Below are 23,929 nucleotides of genomic sequence, written 5' to 3'. Positions count from 1 at the left end.
CTGCCCTATCTGGGACCAAAGGGATTGTGGAGAGTAAATGTGGTACTCTGTCGAGTATCGCAGTGATCCGTCCCCTCTGGCCTGCCCTATCTGGGACCAAAGGGATTGTGGAGAGTAAATGTGGTACTCTGACGATTATTACTGTGATCCGTCGCCTCTGGTCTGCCCTATCCGGGACCAAAGGGATTGTGGAGAGTAAATGTGGTACTCTGTCGAGTATGATTGTGATCCGTCGCCTCTGGCCTGCCCTATCCGGGACGAAAGGGATTGTGGAGAGTAAATGTGGTACTCTGTCCAGTATCACTGTGATCCGTCCCCTCTGGCCTGTCCTATCCGGGACCAAAGGGATTGTGGAGAGTAAATGTGGTACTCTGTCGACTATCGCTGTGATCCGTCCCCTCTGGCCTGCCCTATCCGGGACCAAAGGGATTGTGGAGAGTAAATGTGGTAATCTGTCGAGTATTACTGTGGACCAGGCTCTATCCCTGCCCCTTATTATTGTTGTCTGTGATTGCAGTGCGACAATCTCTGGCCCAATGTCTCCTCTTTCTACAAACCCCGTTTCTGTCCTTAGCCAACTGTCCTCTTCATCTGCACCGTCCGCACGATCCTGCCACCCGTTCTGGGTTCTTCGTCGGGACCCGAACTCCATCTCCTCACTACCGGTTCTCTGTGCACACTCTCGCTTTTCCCCAGTCCCTTTAAAGAGTCAATTGCGCTCCCTATTCATCAGAATTTATGTCACCCGGGGCCAGGTCTGACACAGCGAATTGAGATTAGTTAACTTAAAGGAGTGGACAGGCTTGGGTCTGAGACAGTTTAGAAAAGTCTGCACTGCCAGTTGGACACACTGATCTGTCCAGGGGTTTGCCGGCATTGGACTCTCACGTATCCTTAAAACGAGCTATAAAGTACGCAAGGGATTCTTCTTTTTTCTGTAGTTATCGGGTAAATTCACCAAAATCCGCGTGCAGTCGGGCTGTCATTCAAATGGGTTCCCTTACCTCAGTGACCCACCGTGCCATGGCTTGTATTACATCAGCCCCTCTGGAGGCTCCCGGTCACCTTCAGGCGTCTGCCTGAGAAACGGGAACCCACTCCCTGTCCCTGTCCGAGAGGTTCCATATATAACCCTGAGGAGAGGCACGTCCCCGGGCAGGGTCTGGAAAGGGGAACCCACTCCCTGGCCCTATCCGAGAGGTTCCATATATAACCCTGAGGAGTGGCACAAGTCCCCGGGCAGGGTCTGGAAAGGGGAACCCACTCCCTGTCCCTATCCGAGAGGTTCCATAAATAACACTGAGGAGTGACACAAGTCCCCGGGCAGAGTCTGGAAAGGGGAACCCACTCCCTGTCCCTGTCCGAGAGGTTCCATATATAACCTCTGAGGAGTGGCACAAGTCCCCGGGCAGGGTCTGGAAAGGGGAACCCACTCCCTGTCCCTGTCTGAGAGGTTCCATATATAACCCTGAGGAGTGGCACAAGTCCCCGGGCAGGGTCTGGAAAGGGGAACCCACTCCCTGTCCCTGTCCCTGTCCGAGAGGTTCCATATATAACCCTGAGGAGTGGCACAAGTCCCCGGACACGGTCTGGAAAGGGGAAACCACTCCCTGTCCCTGTCCGAGAGGGTCCATATATAACCCTGAGGAGTGGCACAAGTCCCCGGGCAGGGTCTGGAAAGGGGAACCCACTCCCTGTCCCTGTCCGAGAGGTTACATATATAACCCTGAGGTGTGCAGGCAAGTCCCCGGGCAGGGTCCGGAAAGGGGAACCCACTCCCTGTCCCTGTCCGAGAGGTTCCATATATAACCCTGAGGAGTGGTACGTCCCCGGGCAGGGTCTGGAAAGTGGAACCCACTCCCTATCCCTGTCCGAGAGGTTCCATATGTAACCCTGAGGTGTGCAGGCAAGTCACCGGTCAGGGTCTGGAAAGGGGAACCCACTCCCTATCCCTGTCCGAGAGGTTCCATGTATAACCCTGAGGAGTGGCACAAGTCCCCGGGCAGGGTCTGGAAAGGGGAACCCACTCCCTGTCCCTGTCCGAGAGGTTCCATATATAACCCTGAGGTGTGCAGGCAAGTCACCGGTCAGGGTCTGGAAAGGGGAACCCACTCCCTGTCCCTGTCCGAGAGGTTCCATATATAACCCTGAGGAGTGGCACAAGTCCCCGGGCAGGGTCTGGAAAGGGGAACCCACTCCCTGTCCCTGTCCGAGAGGTTCCATATATAACCCTGAGGAGTGCAGGCAAGTCCCCGGTTAGGGTCTGGAAAGGGGAACCCACTCCCTGTCCCTGTCCGAGAGGTTCCATATATAACCCTGAGGAGTGGCACAAGTCCCTGGGCAGGGTCTGGAAAGGTGAACCCACACCCTTTTTCAATGAATTCAGGAAAAGTCCCTGGTCCAGACGGTTATACTTCTGAATGTTTAAAATCCTTTTCTTCTATACTCGCTCCTAGGATTTGTAAAATTTTTAAAGATGCGTTAACTGTAGGTAAATAACCACAATCTTTTTATGATGCCTCCATTTCTCCAATTCTTAAAAAAAATAAAGACTCCACTGAATGTGCATCCTATCGGCCAATATCCTTGCTGAATACGGATTCTAAGATTTTTACCAAAATTTTGGCCAACAGATTACAAAATGTATTACCTCAAATTATCTCTGAAGATCAGACCGGATTTATTAAAAACTGTTATTCATCTTTTAACATTAGAAAATTAATTAATATAATTTATACTTCTTCATCTAAAATACCAGAATGGCATTTCCTTAGATGCTGAAAAAGTGTTTGATTGAGTTGAATGGCTATATTTATTTAATACGTTGCAGAATTTATATATTAGGTGGGTAAGGGACTTATAAGTTATCATTATATGCTGATGATTTGTTACTATACATATCTGACCCTGAGAGATCTATTCCTGCTATTTCATCCTTGCTTGCTCAGTTTAGTAGCTTTTCTGGCTACAAACTGAATTTTAATAAGAGTGAATTATTTCCATTAAGTATGCAAGTTCCAATTTATAAACACTTACCATTTAAGTTGTCACAGATCATTTCACTTATTTGGGTATTAAAATTACCAAGGAACATAAGGGTTTATTTAAAATTAATTTTTTACCTTTAATTGAACAAATCAAGCAACTTGTTACCAGGTGGTCCCCATTATCTCTGTCATTGGTTGGTCAAATTAATACTATCAAGATGATAGTATTACCCAAATTTTTATATTTATTCCAAACATTACCAATTTTTATTCCTAAATCTTTTTTTGATATTATTGACTCCAAAATATCCTCATATGTGTGGCAGAATAAAAATCCTAGATTAAGTAAAAAATATTTACAGAAGCCTAAGAAGGAAGGTGGATTTGCTTTGCCAAACCTGAGATTTTACAGTTGGGCAGTTAATATTCAATATTTAATATTTTGGACACAAGAATCGGTCATAGTACCTTGCCCACAATGGGTAAATTTGGAGTGTAAATCTGTACAAGACTTCTTATTGTTTTCTATTTTAAGATCTTCGCTTCCTTTTGCTTTATCTAAACCGAATAATCAAATAACTAATCCTGTAGTTAAACATACATTAAGAATATGGTTTCAATTTCGTAAATTCTTTGGCTTGAATAATCAAGCCCTATTATATCTAACTTCTTTTTCCAGCCCTCTTTTATGGACCAAGCCTTTGTGTTATGGAAAACAAAAGGTATAACATGTTTTCGTGATCTATTTTTAGATAACAGTTTTATGCCCTTTGAACAGCTATCCAGCCGAAAACTCATTTTTTTTTAGATACTTGCAAGTTAGAAATGTCTTGAATGTTAGTATTTTCTGAAATTATGTCCAATGGACATTACAGAAAAAATTCTAGCTCTGAATCCTTGCCAGAAGGGTTAAGTAGCCATAATTTATCATATGATCATGAAAATACAGCCAGGAATATCAGAAATAATAAAGAAGGAATGGGAAAAAGAACTTCACTGTCTTATACCCACAGAGCAGTGGGAGAAAATTTTACAATTAGTCAATTCTTCTTCTATTTGTGCTAAACATGCCTAATACAATTTAAGGTTGTACATAGGGCTCACATGTCCAAGGATAAACTGGCTCGATTTTATTCTTATGTTAATCCAACCAGTGACAGATGTCATTCTGAAGTCGCTTCATTGACCCACATGTTCTGGTCTTGCCCCTGTTTGCGAAATTATTGGAAAGATGTTTTTGGTATTATTTCAACAGTTCTGAATATCAAATTGCAACCACATTCTATTACTGCAATTTTCGGTTTACCAATGGTGGATAATAGTCGTTTATCCCCCCTCAGCCCGGCGGATAATTGCATTTGTTACATTAATGGCTAGAAGATCTATCCTATTGAACTGGAAAGAAATTAATCCTCCAACTATATTTCAGTGGTTTTCTCAAACTATTTCTTGTTCGAGTTTAGAAAAAATTACAAGTGTTGCCTTTAACCCTTCAGTTAAATATGAAGAAACTTGGAGACCATTTATTCAACATTTTCATATGAGCTAAACTGACTTTTCCTAAACCTTACTTTTATTGTCCTTAATTATTTGGATGGAGGTGCGGAGTTACTGACGCTACTGTGTATAATTGATATAATGCAATGGCCCATGTCGGTTAGGATTTTTTTCATTTTTTTTGGGGGGGGAGGATTTCTTATTTTCTCCATTTTTTGTAACCACTATGAGTTTGGGAGGTTATTATCATCTATTTGTATTTATACCTTCACCTATTAATTATGTACTCTCAAGCTCTTTGTATTCATGTTTCATTTTTGTGTTTGTTTAAAATCAATAAAATTATTTTAAAAGGACTATTCTGAGGAAAGGGTGGAATAGGCGCAACGGGCCGAGTGGCCAGGCATGCTCATGTTACTTATTTTCTAAAGCACGAGTTTACCTTTGCGCCTTGTTCTCCCTTGGTTTTCAGCCGTTCGGATTGCACAGGGGAGCGGTGAGAGCTCCGGAGATCCACCGGCAGCCGCTGCGGGGCAGCTCCCGTCTCCCAGCAGGAAGGGACGGGTCTGGGAGACAACTCCAGACAACAGGCCCCGATCCTCGGCGGGGAAAGGCCGCGCGTCCTCCGTGTAGCTGAAACATCTCACGGAATCTCCGCCGGTCTCTTCAGCTCTGCCTTCGAAAGGATTCAAGACCCGCCGGTGGTGCAGCCGAAACCCGAGGCTCAAATAGCGGTCTCCGGCCTCACTGGGTCCCGGTTGCAAACTGCGGCTGGGCCGGGCACTCAGCGTCCCGCCCACTGACACCCGTCAACCAATGGGGACTTCCTTCTCCCAACGCTGATCGCTGATTGGCTGTGAGTGTGTCTGAGGACGGGCTGCTGCTGGGAACTGCAGATGTCAATCACAGTTTGTTCCCAGAATTAAAGCAAGTTTCCCGAAACTCAAATTTCAAAATAAATTTTATTTTCAGAGTCCAGATAAGTCACCACATACAACCCCGAGAAGCATTTTCCTGCGGACATACTTAGAAAAAGTATAGAATAGTAACCACAACAGAAGCAGGCAGTGAAAGATCAGCCAGAGTGCTGATCTGTGCAAATGCAAATACAAAAATAATGATAAAGAACAAGAACATAAAATAACCGCAACGGCTGCCCATGGATCTCCGGAGCTCTCACCGCTCCCCTGTGCAATCCGACAGGCTGAAGGCCAAGGGAGAACAAGGCGCAAAGGTAACCTCGTGATTTAGAAAATAAGAAACAGGAACAGACGTTGCCATTCGGCCCGTTGCGCTGTTCTGTCCCTCACTCAGAACATGGCTGATCTTTGCCCTCAGCACCACTATCCTGCAACGTTCCCAACATCGCCGAGCCCCTAAATATGTCCGTTTAATTTAGAAAATCTGTGGAGAAAACTCCAAATATTCACTGCACTGTGGGTGGGGAAATTTCTCCTCATCTCAGTCCTGCTGAGGTGACCTCGGATTTTGAGTCTGTGATCCCCGGTTCCACTGCCCAGCCAGGAGAAACATCATTCCTGCCCCTACCCTGTAAATACCCTGTGAGACTGTGTCTGTCTCAGTCAGGAAGCTTCTCCATGTGAACCTTGTGTTCATGAAATTGGTGACAGTTCTTTCAGACCAGCAGCTTTGACCACAAGAACACCAGACAGTGGTCAGCACGGAATGTCCTGCAGTTACTGCAAGAGAAGGACTGGATGGACACAGTGGAGTGGTTCCCTGAGCAGACAGTCCAGACCATCCGGCAGAATGCCTCATCACCAGATCTCACCAACAGGCACCAAGACCTCACCTGTCTGGCGGCGAGAGGGTCCCTCCCGGTCTGATCCTTGCTGCATGCCCGGAGATCACTCACACAGCGCGCTGCCCCGAGATTACTGCAGTGGAGACGAGAGGGCCCCTCCCAGTCTGATCCTTGCTGCATGCCCGGAGATCACTCCCACAGCGTGCTGCCCCGAGATTACTGCAGTGGAGACGAGAGGGCCCCTCCCAGTCTGATCCTTGCCGCATGCCCGGAGATCACTCCCACAGCGCGCTGCCCCGAGATTACTGCAGTGGAGACGAGACGGTCACTCACCTCTTTGCAGACTGTGGGCTGGCGAAGATCTGTGGAGAAAGATGCAAGGGCCTGTGCCACAGCAGCTGCGTGACAGAAGGCTCACTGATCCTCGGGCTGTTCCCAGGTCGCGCAGGAAAACGGACAGCGAGTGCTGCTGGAAGATCATCAACTCGGGGAAAGACGCTCGAAACTTGTTGGCCTGCCATCACATCGAGATGTCCGGAGAGCAGGGGATCCCAACCTGGGTACCACGGTTACTGGTATTGGTCCTGTGCATAAAAATGTTTGGGAATCTCTCTCGTACAGGAATGCTGCCGACTGACACATTCCAGACTACAGGGACACCATTGGAACTACAGGGATCCTCTACACTGGACAGGGAGTGGCCGGGTTGGCTGAAGAAGCCTCACAGTTATTGTAGTAGTGAACCACCCCGGGGGGGACATGGCTTCTCCTTTCAGCGCAGGACTTCAATCGTCTTCCAGGGGAAGGTCCTTCCGACCGCAGGGATGAGGCCTTTGGAGATTCAGCTGACGTTTTTGTCGCACTGGGTTTTTACGAGATGGGGTTGCTGGCCATACGGCCGACCCTCCTCCGCTCGTAGCCGGGCTTAGACAGTCCATGGCCGCGTTTTCTTATCTGTTGTCTGTTTAATGTGTTGTTGATCCCACACTAAACATAGAAATGGTCAGAATTTCCACTGAACACATCCAGCAAAACCATGTTGATTCTCTGAGCAAACACGAGGAAATCTGCTGATGCTGGAAATTCAAACAACACACACAAAATGCTGGTGGAACACAGCAGGCCAGGCAGCATCTATAGGGAGAAGCGCTGTCGATGTTTCGGGCCGAGACCCTTCGTCAGGACTAACTGAAAGGAGAGATAGTAAGAGGTTTGAAAGTAGGAGGGGGAGGGGAAAATGTGAAATGATAGGAGAAGACCGGAGCTGGAAAGGTGATTGGCAAAAGGGATACAGAGCTGGAGAAGGGAAAGGATCATGGGACAGGTGGCCCAGGGAGAAAGAAAGGGGGAGGGGATCACCAGAGGGAGATGGAGAACAGGCAGTGATGGGGAGAGAGAGAGAGATAAAAAAACAAACAACTAAATATGTCAGGGATGGGGTAAGAAGGGGAGGAGGGGCATTAACGGAAGTGAGAGAAGTCAATGTTCATGCCATCAGGTTGGAGGCTACCCAGGTGTTGTTCCTCCAACCTGACAGCTTCATCTTGACGGTAGAGGAGTCCATGGATAGACATATCAGAATGGGAATGGGACGTGGAATTAAAATGTGTGGCCACTGGGAGATCCTGCTTTCTCTGGCGGACAGAGCGTAGGTGTTCAGCGAAACGGTCTCCCAGTCTGCGTCGGGTCTCACCAATATATAAAAGGCCACAACGGGAGCACCGGACGCAGTATACCACACCAGCTGTCCTGATGAAGGAGCTCGGCCCGAAACATCGACAGTGCTTCTCCCTGCCTGGCCTGCTGTGTTCCACCAGCATTGTGTGTGTGTTGTTTGATTCCCCGAGTCTGCAGCGCGCGTAGTGGACAATCGCGGTACTGCAGGGGATCAGCAGCTCCCGGAAAGTGAAAGCATTCTGAATCAGGAAGTGCTGGGATTTAACATGGCTTCGAAAGGACCGGCCGAGAGTTTGAGCGATGAGGTAATTTGTCCCGTCTGCCTGGATTTCTTCACCGATCCGGTTATACTGGAGTGCGGACACAACTTCTGTCGCTCTTGTATCACACGGTGTTGGGAAAGGGAGGAGAGAAACTCCTGCCCGGAATGCAGAGAGGTATTTGCTGACCGCACCCTCAGGGTGAATCGGGCCTTAGCAAATCTGGCTGAAGAAGCTCAAAATATAAATCTGAATCCGAAGGGGAAGGAAAGTAAACGTCACTGCGAGGAACATGAGGAAGAACTGAAGCTGTTTTGTGAAACGGACAAGACACTGATCTGTGTGATCTGTGCAGTGGCGGAGGAACACAGAGAGCACCGCTTCAAGCCGATTAAAGAAGCTGTTAATCTCTACAAGATAAAACTAACGTTAATTAAATACTTAACACATTTCTTTTGTCCAACATATCATCACACGAGCCTCTATAACTAACACATGATTATCTGCAACTTCCACCTTCTCCAACGGGATTCTAGCATCTCTCCGTCCCACAGCCCACCTCCTCACCCCGCAAGTCTCCGCTCTCTATACGGATCGCGCTCCCCGTACTGTATCGCCCTGATCCACTCGCTCCTCCCCACTGATCTCCCTCCTGGCACCGACACCTGCAAGCGGGACAAGTGCTACACCTGACTCCTAATCTCCTCCCTTGTCACCATTCAGGGCCGCAAACAGCCCAGTTCCTCCCGTTTCTTCCATGGTCGACTGTCCTCTCGAATTAGATTCCTTCTTCTCCAGCTCATTACCTCTTCCACCTGTCCCCTCTCAGCTCCTCACGTCATCACCCTCCCCGACGTTCCCCCTCACGTTGTCTCACCCGTCACCTGTCAGCTGGTTCTCGTCCCCAACCTTTTTATTCTGGCTTCTGTCCCATTCCTTCCCAGTCCTAATGAAGGGTCTCATCCCGAAACACCGACTATTTATTTCCCCTGAATAGATGCTGCCTGACTCACTGAGTTCCTCCGGCATTTTGTGTGATAATCGGGTTTGATCACCTGTTTCTTTTGATGCATCTTTGTTTCTATTTCCTTCACTCTCTGACTTCCAGGATCAGCTAAAATCTTCCTTAGACTCTCTCACAAAAAAGAAATCAGACTTCCAGGAAAAGGAGCAACAACTGAAAGAGAAGATTTCCGGAGTTCAGGTGAGGCTTCCTGAGCGGAATTTCAGATATTACTGTCGAATTTTGCTCCATTTAATGCAGAATAGCCGAGTATCGCAGCTCCAGTGACCTAGGTTCGATCCTGACCTCTGCTGCTGTCTGTGTGGAGTTTGCATGCTCCCCCTGTGACCACGAGAGATTCCGACACATATCAAGGACATGCCGGATGAATGGCTAATTACCGTTAACCGTGAAAAGGTGGGGAGGGTGTGCGTGAATCAGATGGGAGTTTATGGGTCAATAAGTGAGAATAGGTTTCAGGAAAACGTGAGGGAATGGTGTTGGCGGGAATGCTCTCAGAAGTAGCATGGACTCTAACAGACCGAACTTAACGACAAAATGAAACAGAGCACAGCAATGCAGTATATTAATCTTCACCTTTCATTCGACAGGAACAGTCACACAGCCTTCAGTCCCACATCACATCCCAGTTTGCTGAACTGCGCCAGATTATCACTGAGAAAGAGCAGAGCTTACTCAGGGATCTCAGGGAAGAAGAGAAGAGGATTCTCAACCCACTGGAGAAAAATCTTCTCGCTTTTCAAGAGAATATAAGGATTATTCAGGAGGAAATCACTAAGTTAAAAGAACAGATAGATCAAAAAGACAGTGTGATATTTCTCAAGGTGAGGGATTATATTTCAATTTGTTTCTGTCAAAGGGCACTAAATGAACAGTGGTATATTTGAAATAAACACAGCATAGAGGCCAATTCTAACAAATCAATTGCCGCTGCTGGTGACCTCACACAAGTTGTTATACCTGCATGATGCGCCCTCCCATCACTCCAATAATGACATTTCAAAATGTCCAAGATACGCTTTCAGTCCTTCATTAGCAAAATACAATCTTGGAGCGATGAAACTTCAGGGTAATTCATTGTAAAGTAAGCTGCAACACAGCTGTCAAGAACAGAATGATATCCGCCCGTCCCCAGATCAAAACTGCCCAGAACAAAGTACAGATACGTAACTTTTTCCCTTCGTTTTTACCACGTCCCCACTCACGTGACGAGTTACCATAATAAACACGTAACACAGAATACAATGCAGACAGAAAACAGATATGTTGCTCCTACACACAGCATTTACAAATGACAGTAAACTGTTTCTCATCAGACAATTGATGTAACTATTCATGGTTGTTATTGTCTCATAATAATAAGATTATTAAGGGATTGGACACGCTGGCGGCAGGAAGCATGTTCCCGCTGATGGGTGAGTCCAGAACTAGAGGCCACAGATTAAGAATAAGGGGTAGGCCATTTAGAACAGTGATGCGGAAAAACTTTTTCATCCAGAGAGTGGTGGATATGTGGAATGCTCTGCCCCAGAAGGCAGTGGAGGCCAAGTCTCTGGATGCTTTCAAGAGAGAGTTAGATAGAGCTCTTATAGATCGCGGGGTCAAGGGATATGGGGAGAGGGCATGTACGGGGTACTGATTTTGTATGATCAGTCATGATCACTGTGAAAGGCGCTGCTGGCTAGAAGGGCCGAATGGTCTACTCCTGCACCTATTATCTATTGTCCCAAAACTGGACTTCCACAACTTTTCTCTGAAATTATTTACTCTGACCATAACACAGAGCTGCTGACTGTGTCCTGAATTCTACGTTTAGTATCCTCTGAAACTCTCATTAACTCCCAGTTCCAGTCACAGGCTGTGAGTGTGTCTGGTGCGGTGGGTGTGAGGGTCTCTCTGTCAATCAGTGAGAACAAAGAATTTGACCCACACATCAGACTTATCTTCTGTATCCGGCTTCCATCAGATTAGGGAAACTATTATTGTCTCTTTACTTTTACAGATAACATTCAAATGAACGTTCATTCGTTAAAAACATAACCAGGCCAATCGGCCCATTTTCTCCTCTCAATTTCCCTGTTTCACAATCCTCCTGCCACCTCCTCACCACAGCCAGCAACAGTGCCCTGAACTCCCTGGTCCCTCACGTGTTTATCCAGCCTCTCCATTACATTCAATCTCTGCTGTTCCATTTCAACTACTCCTGTGGCAGCGAGTTCCACATCATCTTCACTAAATTTCTAGTTGAATTTGTTAAAATCCATCTGGAATTACATCTCCCCATAAATAGAGGTACTTCCTCCACCCGCACACAAACACATACATCACTGATCTTAAATTCCTCCATCCTATCACACTGGCTTCATATCCAGATGAAAATGCACAGCCTGTCCTGTCTTCCCTGTAAGTTTCATCCTCTCAGTAATGGTCTGACATTCAAAAACTTTCCCTGTCATTTACCCCATGGTTCTGTATTGTCCGTGTGTGTGAGTGATTGCGGGAGTGGGAATTTTCAACACCTTGTAATGATTTGGATGAAATTCAGGATGTGGACAGTAAGTGCAAGTCTAATCAGATTTGTGTTTTATTTATTTCAGGAGGAAACTCGTCAGAACAGGAGGTAGGACAGGCTCTTTACTGAAATCCTGAATGGATTTGTAAAATAGTTCAGAATAGCAATTTATAACCAGCAGTTTAATACTTACAGGATTAATGACAATATCCAGGAATTGTCAGTGACAGATGAGACCCTACCGGTTGAAAAATTCGATCACCTCTATTTGTTGAACACAGTGCTGAGAGAAACGCTTGATGCTATTAATCGAGGTAAAACGTACAAAGATTCATTTTTCCTTGTTTATGCAGCTCAATTTAGTTTCAATTTGAGGCAAAGATTGGCTGTAATACTGGGCTGAAGGGGAACTGAAGTTTATTCCACATCAGCCCCACCGACTGGGAGGCATCACTGTCACATGGTCAACTGGAGATGTCAGACCCCTGAACACACCAGCACAGGGTCACAATACAACCAATACACGGGACTGTCAGATAAACCACTGTGTCCTGATCCCAGGCAAATGCACTAACACACCAGGACATGAGTTTGGATCTACCAGAGGAGCTGGGAATTTAATACTGATGATAATATTGTAGGGAATAAAAGCATGTGTCAGTGTGGTGACAGGGATTGTCAGGAAAATACACAAGTCCTTTGTGTGCCCTGTGAGTGTGGACTCTGACTGACACAGGTCTTCCCCCTTCCGGATCAGCATCTCTCACTATTGTTAGAGGCAGAAGAGGGGAGTGGTCGTGATCAGGGACTGAATCATCAGGGGAACAGGCGGGAGAATCTATTGATGTGAACAGGACACCCGAATGTTATGTTGCCTTCTGGGTGCCAGGTTCAGGGATGCCTCGAATCGTGTCCCCAGAGATTTTAGAGAGGGAAGGAAAAGAGCCAGATATCTTGGTAAATTCGTGACAATGACATTGGAAGTAAAAGCAAATAGGCCCTGAAAATAGAATTTGGAGAGCTTGGTAGAAAGCTCAGAAGCAGCACCCCCCAGGGTTGTAATTTCTGGATTGCTGCCTGTACCACGTGCTGGTGAGGGTAGAAACAGGATAATTTGACAGATAAACATGGCTGAGAAGATGGTGCTGGGGACAGGGATTCAGGTTCTTTGATCATTGGGATTTGTTCTGGTGGAGGAATGACCTGCTCAAAAGGGATGGGTCGCACCTCGACCCGAGGAAGAACAATATTCTCACAGAGAGGTTTGATAGAGCTGTCGGGGAGGTTTTAAACAAATTTGGTGGGGCGGGGGGGGGGGGGGGGTGTGGTTGGAAGTGGAGTGAAGGGATAGAACAGATGGTAAAAATGCCAAGTCAGTCTGTCAGATAGGCGGACAGATGCGAGGACAAAATTGCAGCCAGCAAGGTGAGTATCAGTGCATTAGGGATACAGAATTAAAAAAGTAGCAGATACAGTACACAAAGTGTTGCATCATACACAAATGCATGGAGTATGAGAAATAAGGTGGATGATCTTGTTGCACTATTACCGATTGTCAGGTATGATGTTGTGGCCATCACGGAAATATGGCTGAAGGATGGTTGTAGTTGGGAGCTGAATGTTCAAGGTTACACAATGTATCAGAGGAAGGAAGGAAGGCCGATGGGGTGATATGGCTCTGTTGGTAAATCAGTAGCAAGAATGGGACATAGGATTGGAAGATGTTGAATCTTGTGGGTTGAGGTCAGGAACTGCAAAAGTGAAAATGACACTGACACCAGTCGTATACAGGCCTCCCAACAGTGAGGGAGGCCCACAGATTACAGCTGGAAATAGAAAAGGCTGATGAAAAGGACAATGTTATGATAATCATGGGAGATTTCAACATGCAGGTCAATTGGTAAAATCAGGTTGGTAAAGGATCTCAATAGAATGAGTTTGTTGAATGCAGTGTGATGGCTTTCTAGAGCAGTTTGTCATTGAGCCTACTCGGGGAACAGCTCTACTGGATTGGGTGTTTTGTATTGAACCAGAGGTGAGTAGTTAAAAGAAACCTTAGGAGGCAGTGATCACAACATGACTGACTTCAACTTGAAATCTGATCAGGAGACAGTTTTGTCTGACATTGTGGTATTTCAGAGAAGTGAAAGAAATTACAGTGGTCTGAGAGAGGAGTTGGCCAAAGCAAATTGGAAGGAGGTGCTGGCAGGGATGAGAGCAGAGTAGAAATGGTGTCAGTTTCTGGGAAAATGAGGATAGATGTACTCGAAAAATAAATAAATACTCAAATGGCGAAATAGTACAAGCATGGCTGACAAGTTAATGTAAAGGCAAAAGAGAGGGCATACAACTAAACAAAAATTTGTAGGAAGAGAGAGGATTGGGAAGCTTTTAAATATCTACGTAGAGGAACTAAAAGGATGATTGGATGGGAAAAAATAAACAAGAAATTGATTTGAATTGAATTGACTTTATCACTTACATCCTTCATATGCATGAGGATTAAAAATTTTTACGTTACATCTCCATCTAAATGTGCAAGGGTCTCGAATGATCCTTCAGGCCCTTTTTACACACCTGTCTTTGTAAAACAAGTTAGCAAACAATATCAAATTGTTTTTCAAGTATTGTAAAAAAATTAAACAGAGATGAGAGTGGATATAGAACCGCTAGAAAATGAGGCCGGATATATAATAACGCAGGATAAAGAGATGGCAGATAAACCGAATATTTTGCACCAGTCTTCACCGTGGAAGACACTAGCACTGTGCCCGGTGTTGAAGGGTCCGAGGGAAGAGAAGTGAGTGCAGTTACTGTTACAAGGGAGAAGGTGCTCAAAAAGCTGAAAGACCTAAAGGTACATAAGTCACTCGGACCAGATGAACTGCACCCTAGTGTTCTGAAAGAGGTTGTGGTAGACATTGTGGAGGCATTTCAAATGATCTTTCAAAAATCATTGGACCTGGCATGGTGCCAGAGGACTGGAAAATGGCAAATGTCACTTAACTCTTTAAGTAAGGAGGAAGGCAGCAGAAAGGAAATTATAGACCAGTTAGCCTCACCTCTGTGGTTGGGAAGAAATTGTAGTCAGTTGTTAAGTTTGAGGTTATGGAATAATTCGTGACACTGGACAAGATAGGACAAGTCAGCATGGCTTTGTTAAGGGAATATCCTGCCTGACAAACCTGTTGGGATTCTTCGAGGAGATTACAAGTAGGATAGATAAAGGGGATGTAGTGGAAGTTGTATATTTGGAATCTCGGAAGGCCTTTGACAAGGTGCCACACATGAAGGTGGTAACCAGGTTAAGAGGCCATGGTATTACAGAAAAGTTACAGGCATGGTTAGAACATTGGCTGATTGGTAGGAAACAGCGAATGAGAGTAAAGAGATCCTATTCTGGTTGTGTGCCAGTGACTCGTGTTCTACAGGGGTCAGTGTTAGGGCACCTTCATTTTATGCTGTATATCAAGATTTAGCTGATGGAGTAGACCATAAGACATAGGAGCAGAAGTAGGCCATTCAGTCCATCGAGTCTGGATCAGCCATGATTGAATGGCGGAGCAGAGTCGATGGGCAAATGGCCTAATTCTGCTCCTGTGTCTTATGGTGATCAGACCACGACATTGAAGCATTGTGAGAATGAGCTCGGACACACCAACAAGCATTGACATGGGTCAAGATTTCATCTCGGGAGAAGCACACACAGCATAACCGGCCTGGCAAAGCTCCCTCACATACATACACAGGAAGGACTGGCAGATTGTAGTCAGAGCCTCAGCAATGTACGTTGTTATTTCCCTCAGTAACCTGGAAACCAATCTCTTCAGAGATAGTCATTCATTCATTTAAACAACTCAATCACGTGTGACACATTGTCAACACACACCAGACATGTGATGACACACTGTAACATACAAATTCTTCAATGTGCACACTCTCCTTCAATGTATATACACACCACACGGATACTTATCACAATCAACACACACACACACACACACACACACACACACACACACACACACACACACACACACACACACACACACACACACACACACACACACACACACACACACACACACACACACACACACACACACACACAGATATACTATCAGAGTGTGACACATGGCCAGAGAAACAGGCACAAATTCCCATTTAGGATTGAAATCTGCCGTCCTCACCCAGTCTGTCTGTTCTGTGGCACTGAGCTGCCCTCTGACGTGACGTCACATCAACACTTCACAGACAGACTCCGGGGTGAGATTCCTCAGGAGGATGATCTGGGAGGGTTTGACGGATGTTGAACTCACGGCCCACTTCATCAATCTGCAAGACTAAGATGTCTTCTTGAGCATGGCCAATTTGTATGTGTGTTTGCCCCCCCCCCCCATTCCTCTAACCATTTCCCATCTGTGTACCTGCCCAAATTTATTTTAAAATATTTTATTTTTACCTGTTTCTACAGCGTCTGAGGGCAAATTCCATTTAACAACCTCCGTCTCTATAAGAATGTTACCTGATAGACCACTCAGAAAAATTTCCCGTCTCACTTTCAATCTGAGGCCTCTGGCTCTGTACTCCCATTTCTTGGAAAAAGAAACTTTATTTAAGCTCCTTATGAATTATTTACCTCGATAAGGGGTCATACCTGAACATCCTACACTACAGCTGAATAGCCCAAGCTTATACACTCTCTGTTTTTAACCCAAGCCCCCAGTCCTGGTAACATCCTCCTGAAGCCTCCTGTCCAGTGTAATGACATCCTCCCCATATTCGGGAACCGGAAATGCAGACAATGCTCCAAGTGTGGTCTATCATCGACATCAAAGGCCTTGCTGAATTTCATGAGGACAGTGTGAAATAGGCTGATGAATACACGACTGAAGGTGTTTTTTAGATTGGGACAAGAAGGGCGGTGTGGGAGCTAAATTCTGAAGGAAGGCAGTTGTTTTTTAAAAAACTTCATGTACAAGAACAGCGAGACTGCACAGGACAGGGCAGAGAGTTTAAAAAGATGACCACCCTATACAGCGGGCAGCGGAGTGGATGACAGCAGAGTGTAGGGCTTTGGCTCAACGGGCTTAGGCGGTAACGGGAAGAGGTGAGAGCGAGGAACCGGCTCTTTATTTCCCCTTGGCAAATCGGCCCGGACGGACGGGGGAACAGCAGGGCACATTAGCTAATGGTTTAAAAAGTTTGTGTCTTTGGTGAAGTAAGTGGGTGAGTAGACCTATCTTTCTTTGTTTCATTCCTGTAGAATTAGGTAGCATGTCTGCAGGGTTAGTGCTTTGTTCAGGGTGTCAGATGTGGGAATCCTGGGAGACCTCCAGCCTCCCTGATAGCCACATCTGCACCAGGTGAACCGAGATTCAGCTCCTCGGAGACCGTGTTAGGGATCTGGAGCTGCAGCTTGATGACCTACTGCTTATTAGAGAAAATGAAGAGGTGATAGACAGGAGCTACAGGGAGGTAGTCATCCCTAGGCTACAGGGGTCAGAAAACTGGGTGACTGTCAGGAGAGGGAAGGGAAATGCCCGGATTGTGGAAAGCACCCCTGTGGCTGCCCCCCTCAACAACAAGTATATCGTTTCGGATGCTGTTGAGGGAGGTGACCTGAAAGGGGACGGCCACGGTGACCGGGTCTCTGGCACTGAGCCTGGCGCTGTTGTGCAGGAGGGAAGGAGGGAGAAGAGGAATGCGGTAGTCATAGGGGATTCCATAGTCAGGGGAACAGACAGGAGATTCTGTGAGCCTGGTAGAGACACCCGCATGGTGTGTTGCCTTCCAGGTGCCAGAGTACGGGTTACACCTGAACACGAAGGGGATCAATATCATAGCGGGAATATTTAATAGAGCTGTTAGGGAGGGTTTAAACTAATTTGGCAGGGGGATGGGAAACTGAAATGATAGAGCGGAGGAGGGGGAAAACAGAAATAAATCTATGATAGTGAGCAGTAAAGATGTCAGGAATGACAGACAGGTGATTGGGCAAATTTGCAGCCACTGGGATGAGTTGCAGTGCAATCAAAACAAAAAGTACCAAATACTGGACTGAAGGTGTTATACTTAAATACACACAGCATAAGGAATAAGGTGGATGATCTTGTCGTACAGCTACAGATTGGCAGGTATAATTTTGTGGCCATCACTGAGACGTGGCTAAAGGATGCATGTCTCTGAGAGATGAACGTCCAAGGATACACGGTGTATCGAAAGGATAGGCAGGTAGGCAGAGGGGGTGGTGTGGCTTTATTGGTAAGAAATGATATTAAATAATTAGAAAGAGGTGACATCGGATTGGAAGGTGTAGAATCTTTATGGGTTGAGCTAAGAAATCGCAGGGGTAAAAGGACCCTGATGGCAGTTATATACAGGCCTCCTAACAGCTGCTGTGAGGTGGACTACAAATTACAACAGGAAATAGAAAAGGCTTGCCAGAAGGGCAGTGTTATGATAATTGTGGGGGATTTTAACATGCAAGTGGATTGGGAAAATCAGGGCGACACTGGATCTCAAGAGACAGAATTTGTAGAATGTCTACGAGATGGCTTTTCAGAACAGCTTGTTGTTGAGCCCACTAGGGGATCAGAGGTACTGGATTGAATATTGTGTAATGAACCAGAGGTGATTAGAGAGATTGAGATGAAGGAACCGTTAGGAGGCATTGATCGTAACATGATTGAATTCACTGTGAAATTTGAGAAAGAGAAGCCAAAATCCGATGTGTCAGTATTTCAGTGGAGTAAAGGAAATTACAGTGGCACGAGAGAGGAACTGGCCAAATTTGACTGGAAAGGGACACTAGCGGAAGAATGGCAGAGCAGCAGTGGCTGGAGTTTATGCGAGAAGTGAGGAAGGTGCGAGACAGATATATTCGAAAAAAGAATAAATTTTCGAATGGAAAAACGATGCGACTGTTGCTGACAAGAGAAGTGAAAGCCAAAGTAAAAGCAAAGGAGAGGGCGTTCAAGGAAACAAAAATTAGTGGGAAGACAGAGGATTGGGAAGTTTTTAAAAGCTTACAAAAGGAACCTAAGAAGGCCATTAAGAGGGAAAATTTGAACCATAAAAGGAAGCTAGCAAATAATATCAAAGAAGATACTAAAAGCTTTTTCAAGTATATAAAGAATAAAAAACGGGTGAGAGTGGATATAGGACAGATAGAAAATGATGCTAGAGAAATTGTAATGGGAGATAAGGAGATGGCTGAGGAACTGAATGAGTATTTGCATCAGTCCTCACTGAGGAAGTTATCAGCAGTATACCAGAAACACAAGGGTGTCAGGGAAGAGAAGTGTGCGCAGTCACAATTACGACAGAGAAAGTACTCAGGAAGCTGAATAGTCTAAGGGTAGATAAATCTCCAGGACCAGATGGAATGCACCCTTGTGTTTTGAAGGAAGTAGCTGTGGAGATCGCGGAGGCATTAGCAATGATCGTTCAAAAGTCAATAGATTCTTGAATGGTTCGGGAGGAGTGGAAGATTGCAAATGCCTCTCTGGTATTTAAGAAAGGGGCAAGGAAGCAAAAAGTGAATTATAGACCTGTTAGCTTGAGAAATGGTTGGGAAGTTTCTGGAGTCAATTGTCATGGATGAGGTTACGGAGTACCTGGAGGCATATGACAAGATAGGCCAAACTCAGCATGGTTTCCTGAAAGGAAAATCCTGCCTGACAAACCCATTGAAATTTTTTGAGGAGATCACAAGTAGGCTAGACAAGGGAGATGTAGTGGATGTTGTGTATTTGGATTTTCAGAAGGCCTTTGACAAGGTGCCGGACATGAGGCTGCTAAACAAGATAACAGCCCATGGAATTACGGGAAATTTACATATGTGGATAGAGCGTTGGCTGATTGGCAGGAACCAGAGAGTGGGAATAAAGGATCACATTCTGGTTGTCTGCCAGTTACCAGTGGTGTTTCACAGGGATCCGTGTTGGGGCCACTTCTTTTTACGTTGTATATCAACGATTTGGATTATGGAATAGATGGCTTTGTGGCTAAGTTTGCTTATGATACAAAGATAAGTGGAGGGCATGGTAGTGCTGAGGATACAGAGAGTCTGCAGAGAGACATGGATAGATTAGCAGAATGGTCAAAGAAGTGGCAAATGAAATACAATGTTGAAAAATGTATGGTCATGCACGTTGGTAGAAGAAATAAACGGGCTGACTATTATTTAAATGGAGAGAGAATTCAAAATTCTGAGTTGCAATTGTACTTGGGAGTGCTCGTGCAGGATACCCTTAAGGTTAACCTCCAGGTTGAGTCGGTGGTGAAGAAGGCAAATGCAATGTTGGCATTCATTTCTGAAGGAATAGAGTATAGGAGCAGGGATGTGATGTTGAGGCTCTATAAGGCACTGGTAAACCTCACTTGGAATACTGTGTGCAGTTTTGGGCTCCTTATTTAAGAAAGGATGTTCTGACATTGGAGAGGGTTCAGAGAAGATTCACCTGAATGATTCCGGAAATTAGAGGGTTAACATAGGAGGAACATTTGACCGCTCTTGGACTGTACTCCGTGGAGTTTAGATGAATGAGGGGGAACCTCACAGAAACATGTCGAATGTTAAAAGGCATGGACAGAGTGGATGTGGCAAAGTTGTTTCCCATGGTGGGGGAGTCTAGTACGAGAGAGCATGACTTAAGGATTGAAGGGCGCCCATTCAGAAGGGAGATGCGAAGTAATTTTTTTAGCCAGAGGTTGGTGAATCTGTGAATTTCTTGCTGCAGTGGAAGCCAAGCCATTGGGTGTATTTAAGGCAGAGATTGATAGGTATGTGAGTAGCCAGGGCATCAAAGGTCATGGTGAGATGGTGGGTGAGTGGGACTAAATGGGAGAATGGATCAGCTCATGATAAAATGACGGAGCAGATTCGAAGGGCCGAATGGCCGGCTTCTGCTACTTTGTCTTATGGTCTTATTTGAATGCAGCAGTATACGGAATAAGGATCTTGTAGCACAGGTAGAGTTTGGCAGGTACACACTTAGGCAGATATGACTTTGGTCGAAGGAATAAAAGCAGAGACAATTCTGTAAACAGGGCGAAATTCAAAAATCAGAGGTGCAAAGGGACATGGGTGTCCTTGGGCAGGATTCCCTGAAGGTTAACTTGCAGTTTGTGTCAGTGGTAAGATTGGCAAACTCAATGTTTGCTTTCATTTCGAGAGGATTAGAGTAGAAGAGCAAGGATGTAATTCTGAGGTTTTATAAGGCATTGGTCAGACCACACTTGGAGTATTGTGAGCAGTTTTGGGTCCCTCCTATTGGAAAACATGTACTGGCATTGGAGGGGGTCCAGGAGGTTCACAAGAATTATTCCGGGAATGAAAGATTTAACACATGAGGAGTCTTTGTTGATTCTGGGTCTGTACTCACTGGAGTTTAGCAGAATAGCTGATTTATTATCTCCCGCATTCTCCCCATAACTTTTGAGAATCTGACTAATCAAGAAGTTTACTTATTAACTTCTGCTTTAAAAATCAAACAGGAGAAAATCTGCAGATGTTGGTAATCCAAGCTACACAGGTCCTGATGAAGGGTCTCGCCAGATCTCTCTGACACCTGTCTGCAGAGAGTTGATGTTGGAAGGATGTGGGTGGGTCGAGAACAGTAAGCACAGCCTCCGACTATAGGGATGTCCATTTAGGACAGAGATGAGGAGGAATTCTTTTATCCACAGGATAGTGAATCTGCCACAGGCAGCTGTGGAGGCCAAATAATTGAGTATATTTAAAGCAGAGTAACACACACAAATTGTTGGGGGAACAGCAAGCCGGGAAGTTTCTATGGAAAAGAGTGAACACTCGACGGTTCAGATTGAAACACTTCATCAAGAAATGTGTTGCTTAAGGGTTCCTGCAAATTCATCCCCTGTCCTAATGAGGGGCTCCGGGGAATGGGGTCGTGGGTAAGGGGACAAAGCCATCCTCATCTCCCATCTTTGCCCCCTCCAGCTTCACATTACGTCTACACACATAGTTCACCCACAGGCTTTGCACCCCTCCCCCTCCCGGTTCAATCTGCCATTCATCTCTCCCCTACTGGTTCCCATTATCACCTCCTTTACTGTCTCAAACCATCACACTGCCCCACTTCACACTCGCAAATGAATGTGAACATTGTCTGACGGGCCTGTTTCTGTGCTGTACTGTTCTATGTTCTCTGTTCCCAGTTTCGAAAAATGAGAGGAGATCTCATGGAAACACAAAATTCTTTCAGGGGTCAACAGGCAGGAGTGAGGGAGGATGTTTCCCCTGTCTGAGGAGTCAAGGGCCAGGGGTCTCTCTGCTCTCGGTCCAGGGAAAACCCTTGTGGAGACATTAGTTGTGCATCCGCTTTTGTCGAGTCAACGGTTCGTGTCGGCCACACGACCGCGCCTGAGATCCAGCGGCCTTTCCCCCATCCCCTGTGCCGCGCTGCCCGAGTCTCCCCCCGATCCCCGGGGCCGCGCTGCCCGAGTCTCCCCCCGATCCCCGGGGCCGCGCTGCCTGAGTCTCCCCCCGATCCCCGGGGCCGCGCTGCCCGAGACTCCCCCCGATCCCCGGGGACTCTCTAATTCTCTGCTTCTCCCCCCAGTCTCTGTCACCCTGGATGTGGAAACGGCGAATCCGTATCTCGAGGTGTCTGATGATCGGAAGAGTGTGAGACGGACCGAGACCTGGAGGAATCTCCCTGACACCCGGAAGAGATTCACAGACCGGCCTTGTGTGCTGGGATCGGAGGGATTCACATGGGGGAGACATTACTGGGAGGTGGATGCGACGGGGCATCGGTTCTGGTGGCTGGGAGTCGCCGCAGAGTCAGTGGAGAGGAAGGGACGGGTCTGTCTGACTCCGGAGACCGGATTCTGGATCATCAGGCGGAATGGTGACGTGTTACATCGGGATTATGACGTGGACCGTGGTCTCCCCTCCCCCGAGTCCCGTCTCACTGCCGGTCCCATCCCCGGGAGGGTGCGAGTTTATCTCATTTACGAGTCCGGGACAGTTTCATTTTACAACGCGGAGACCACGTCCCATCTCCACACCTTCACTGGGAATAAATTCACGGGGAAACTTTATCCTTTCTTCCGGACTGGGGATGCAAACCAGTGGCTGAGAATCTGCTCCGGTTCCGCTCCGGGTCTGTAAACGGGTCGGGTCCCGGGACCGGCGTCAGGAGTAAAGTCCCTGTAAATATAAATGTGCGGAGAGTGCAGCTAAATACGTGGCTAAGGAGATGGTGCAGGAGGGAGGGCTTCATGTTTCTGGACAATTGGGCTTTGTTCCCGGGAAGGTGGGGCCTGTTCCGACGGGACAGTTTGTCCCTGAACTGGACGGGGACTAACATCTTTGCGGGTAGATTTGCCAGTGCTGCTCCGGGGGATTCAATCTAGATTTGCAGAGGGAGGGGAACCAGAGTGTTAGAGCAGATAGTGAGGTGGAGGAGGATAAGGAATATGCGAGGACTGCATGTATAGACGGAAATGAAAAAAAGCTTTATGCATGATATAAATAATCTCAGGCACATCTATTTCAATGCAAGGAGTATTGTAGGTAGGGCAGATGAGTTTAGGGCGTCGGTTGACACGTGGGATTACGACATTACTGCTACTAGTGAGTCTTGGTGGCAGGAGGGGCAGAACTGGCAGCTTAATGTTCCGGTAAAATTGGAGAAGGGCCAATTTTGTGGAAATGAAAAAGGATCCAGGAAGAGTGGATTGGGAAAAGTTTTTTTTTCTGGCGAGGATTTTCAGTAAGTTCAAAGGTGAAATCTGAGAGTGCAGAGTTTGCACGTTCCTGCCAGGATTAAAGGCAAAGTTAACAGGCATAGGGAGCCTTGGTTTTCAAGGGATATTGGCGATCTGGTTAAGAAAAAGGGAGAAGTGTATAGCAGGTATAGGCAACAAAGAACAAATGAGGTACTTGAAGAGTATAGAAAATGTAAGAAAATACTAAAGAAGGAAATCAGGAAGGAAAAAAGACATGAGGATGCTTTGGCAGCTAATGTGAAGGGAAAACTCAAAGGATTTCTACAAATATATTGAGAGTAAATGGATAGTAAGGGACAAAATTGGTCCCCTAGAAGATCAGAGTGGTCGTCTACGTGTGGAGCCTCACGAGATGGGGGAGATCTTAAACAGTTTTTTTTAGATAGATAGATAGATAGATAGATAGATACTTTATTCATCCCCATGGGGAAATTCAACATTTTT

The 23,929-nt window shown here is 46.2% G+C and overlaps 1 protein-coding gene across 1 annotated transcript; it reads left to right on the top strand.

The window, feature by feature from the left end:
• Positions 1-8,180: 8,180 nt before the first annotated feature.
• Positions 8,181-22,928, top strand: LOC140724392 (zinc-binding protein A33-like). Its single transcript, XM_073038837.1, has 6 exons — positions 8,181-8,231; positions 9,295-9,390; positions 9,801-10,034; positions 11,808-11,830; positions 11,918-12,036; positions 22,312-22,928. Exons 1-6 carry the CDS (start codon positions 8,193-8,195, stop codon positions 22,863-22,865), a joined length of 1,065 nt encoding a protein of 354 aa, XP_072894938.1. The 5' UTR covers positions 8,181-8,192; the 3' UTR covers positions 22,866-22,928.
• Positions 22,929-23,929: the final 1,001 nt, after the last annotated feature.

Source organism: Hemitrygon akajei, unplaced genomic scaffold, assembly GCF_048418815.1.
Source record: "Hemitrygon akajei unplaced genomic scaffold, sHemAka1.3 Scf000202, whole genome shotgun sequence".
Classification (NCBI taxonomy): Eukaryota; Metazoa; Chordata; class Chondrichthyes; order Myliobatiformes; family Dasyatidae; genus Hemitrygon; species Hemitrygon akajei.
Note: the sequence above shows the minus strand (reverse complement) of the source record. Positions and strands in the feature narration are given on the sequence as shown.

Coding starts and splice junctions, on each gene's coding strand:
- LOC140724392 (XM_073038837.1), top strand. CDS start 8,193: ATGGCTTCGAAAGGACCGGCCGAGAGTTTGAGCGATGAG. Junction 9,391..9,800: donor AGAAGATTTCCGGAGTTCAG/GTGAGGCTTCCT, acceptor TTCATTCGACAG/GAACAGTCACACAGCCTTCA. Junction 12,037..22,311: donor GCTTGATGCTATTAATCGAG/GTAAAACGTACA, acceptor TTCTCCCCCCAG/TCTCTGTCACCCTGGATGTG.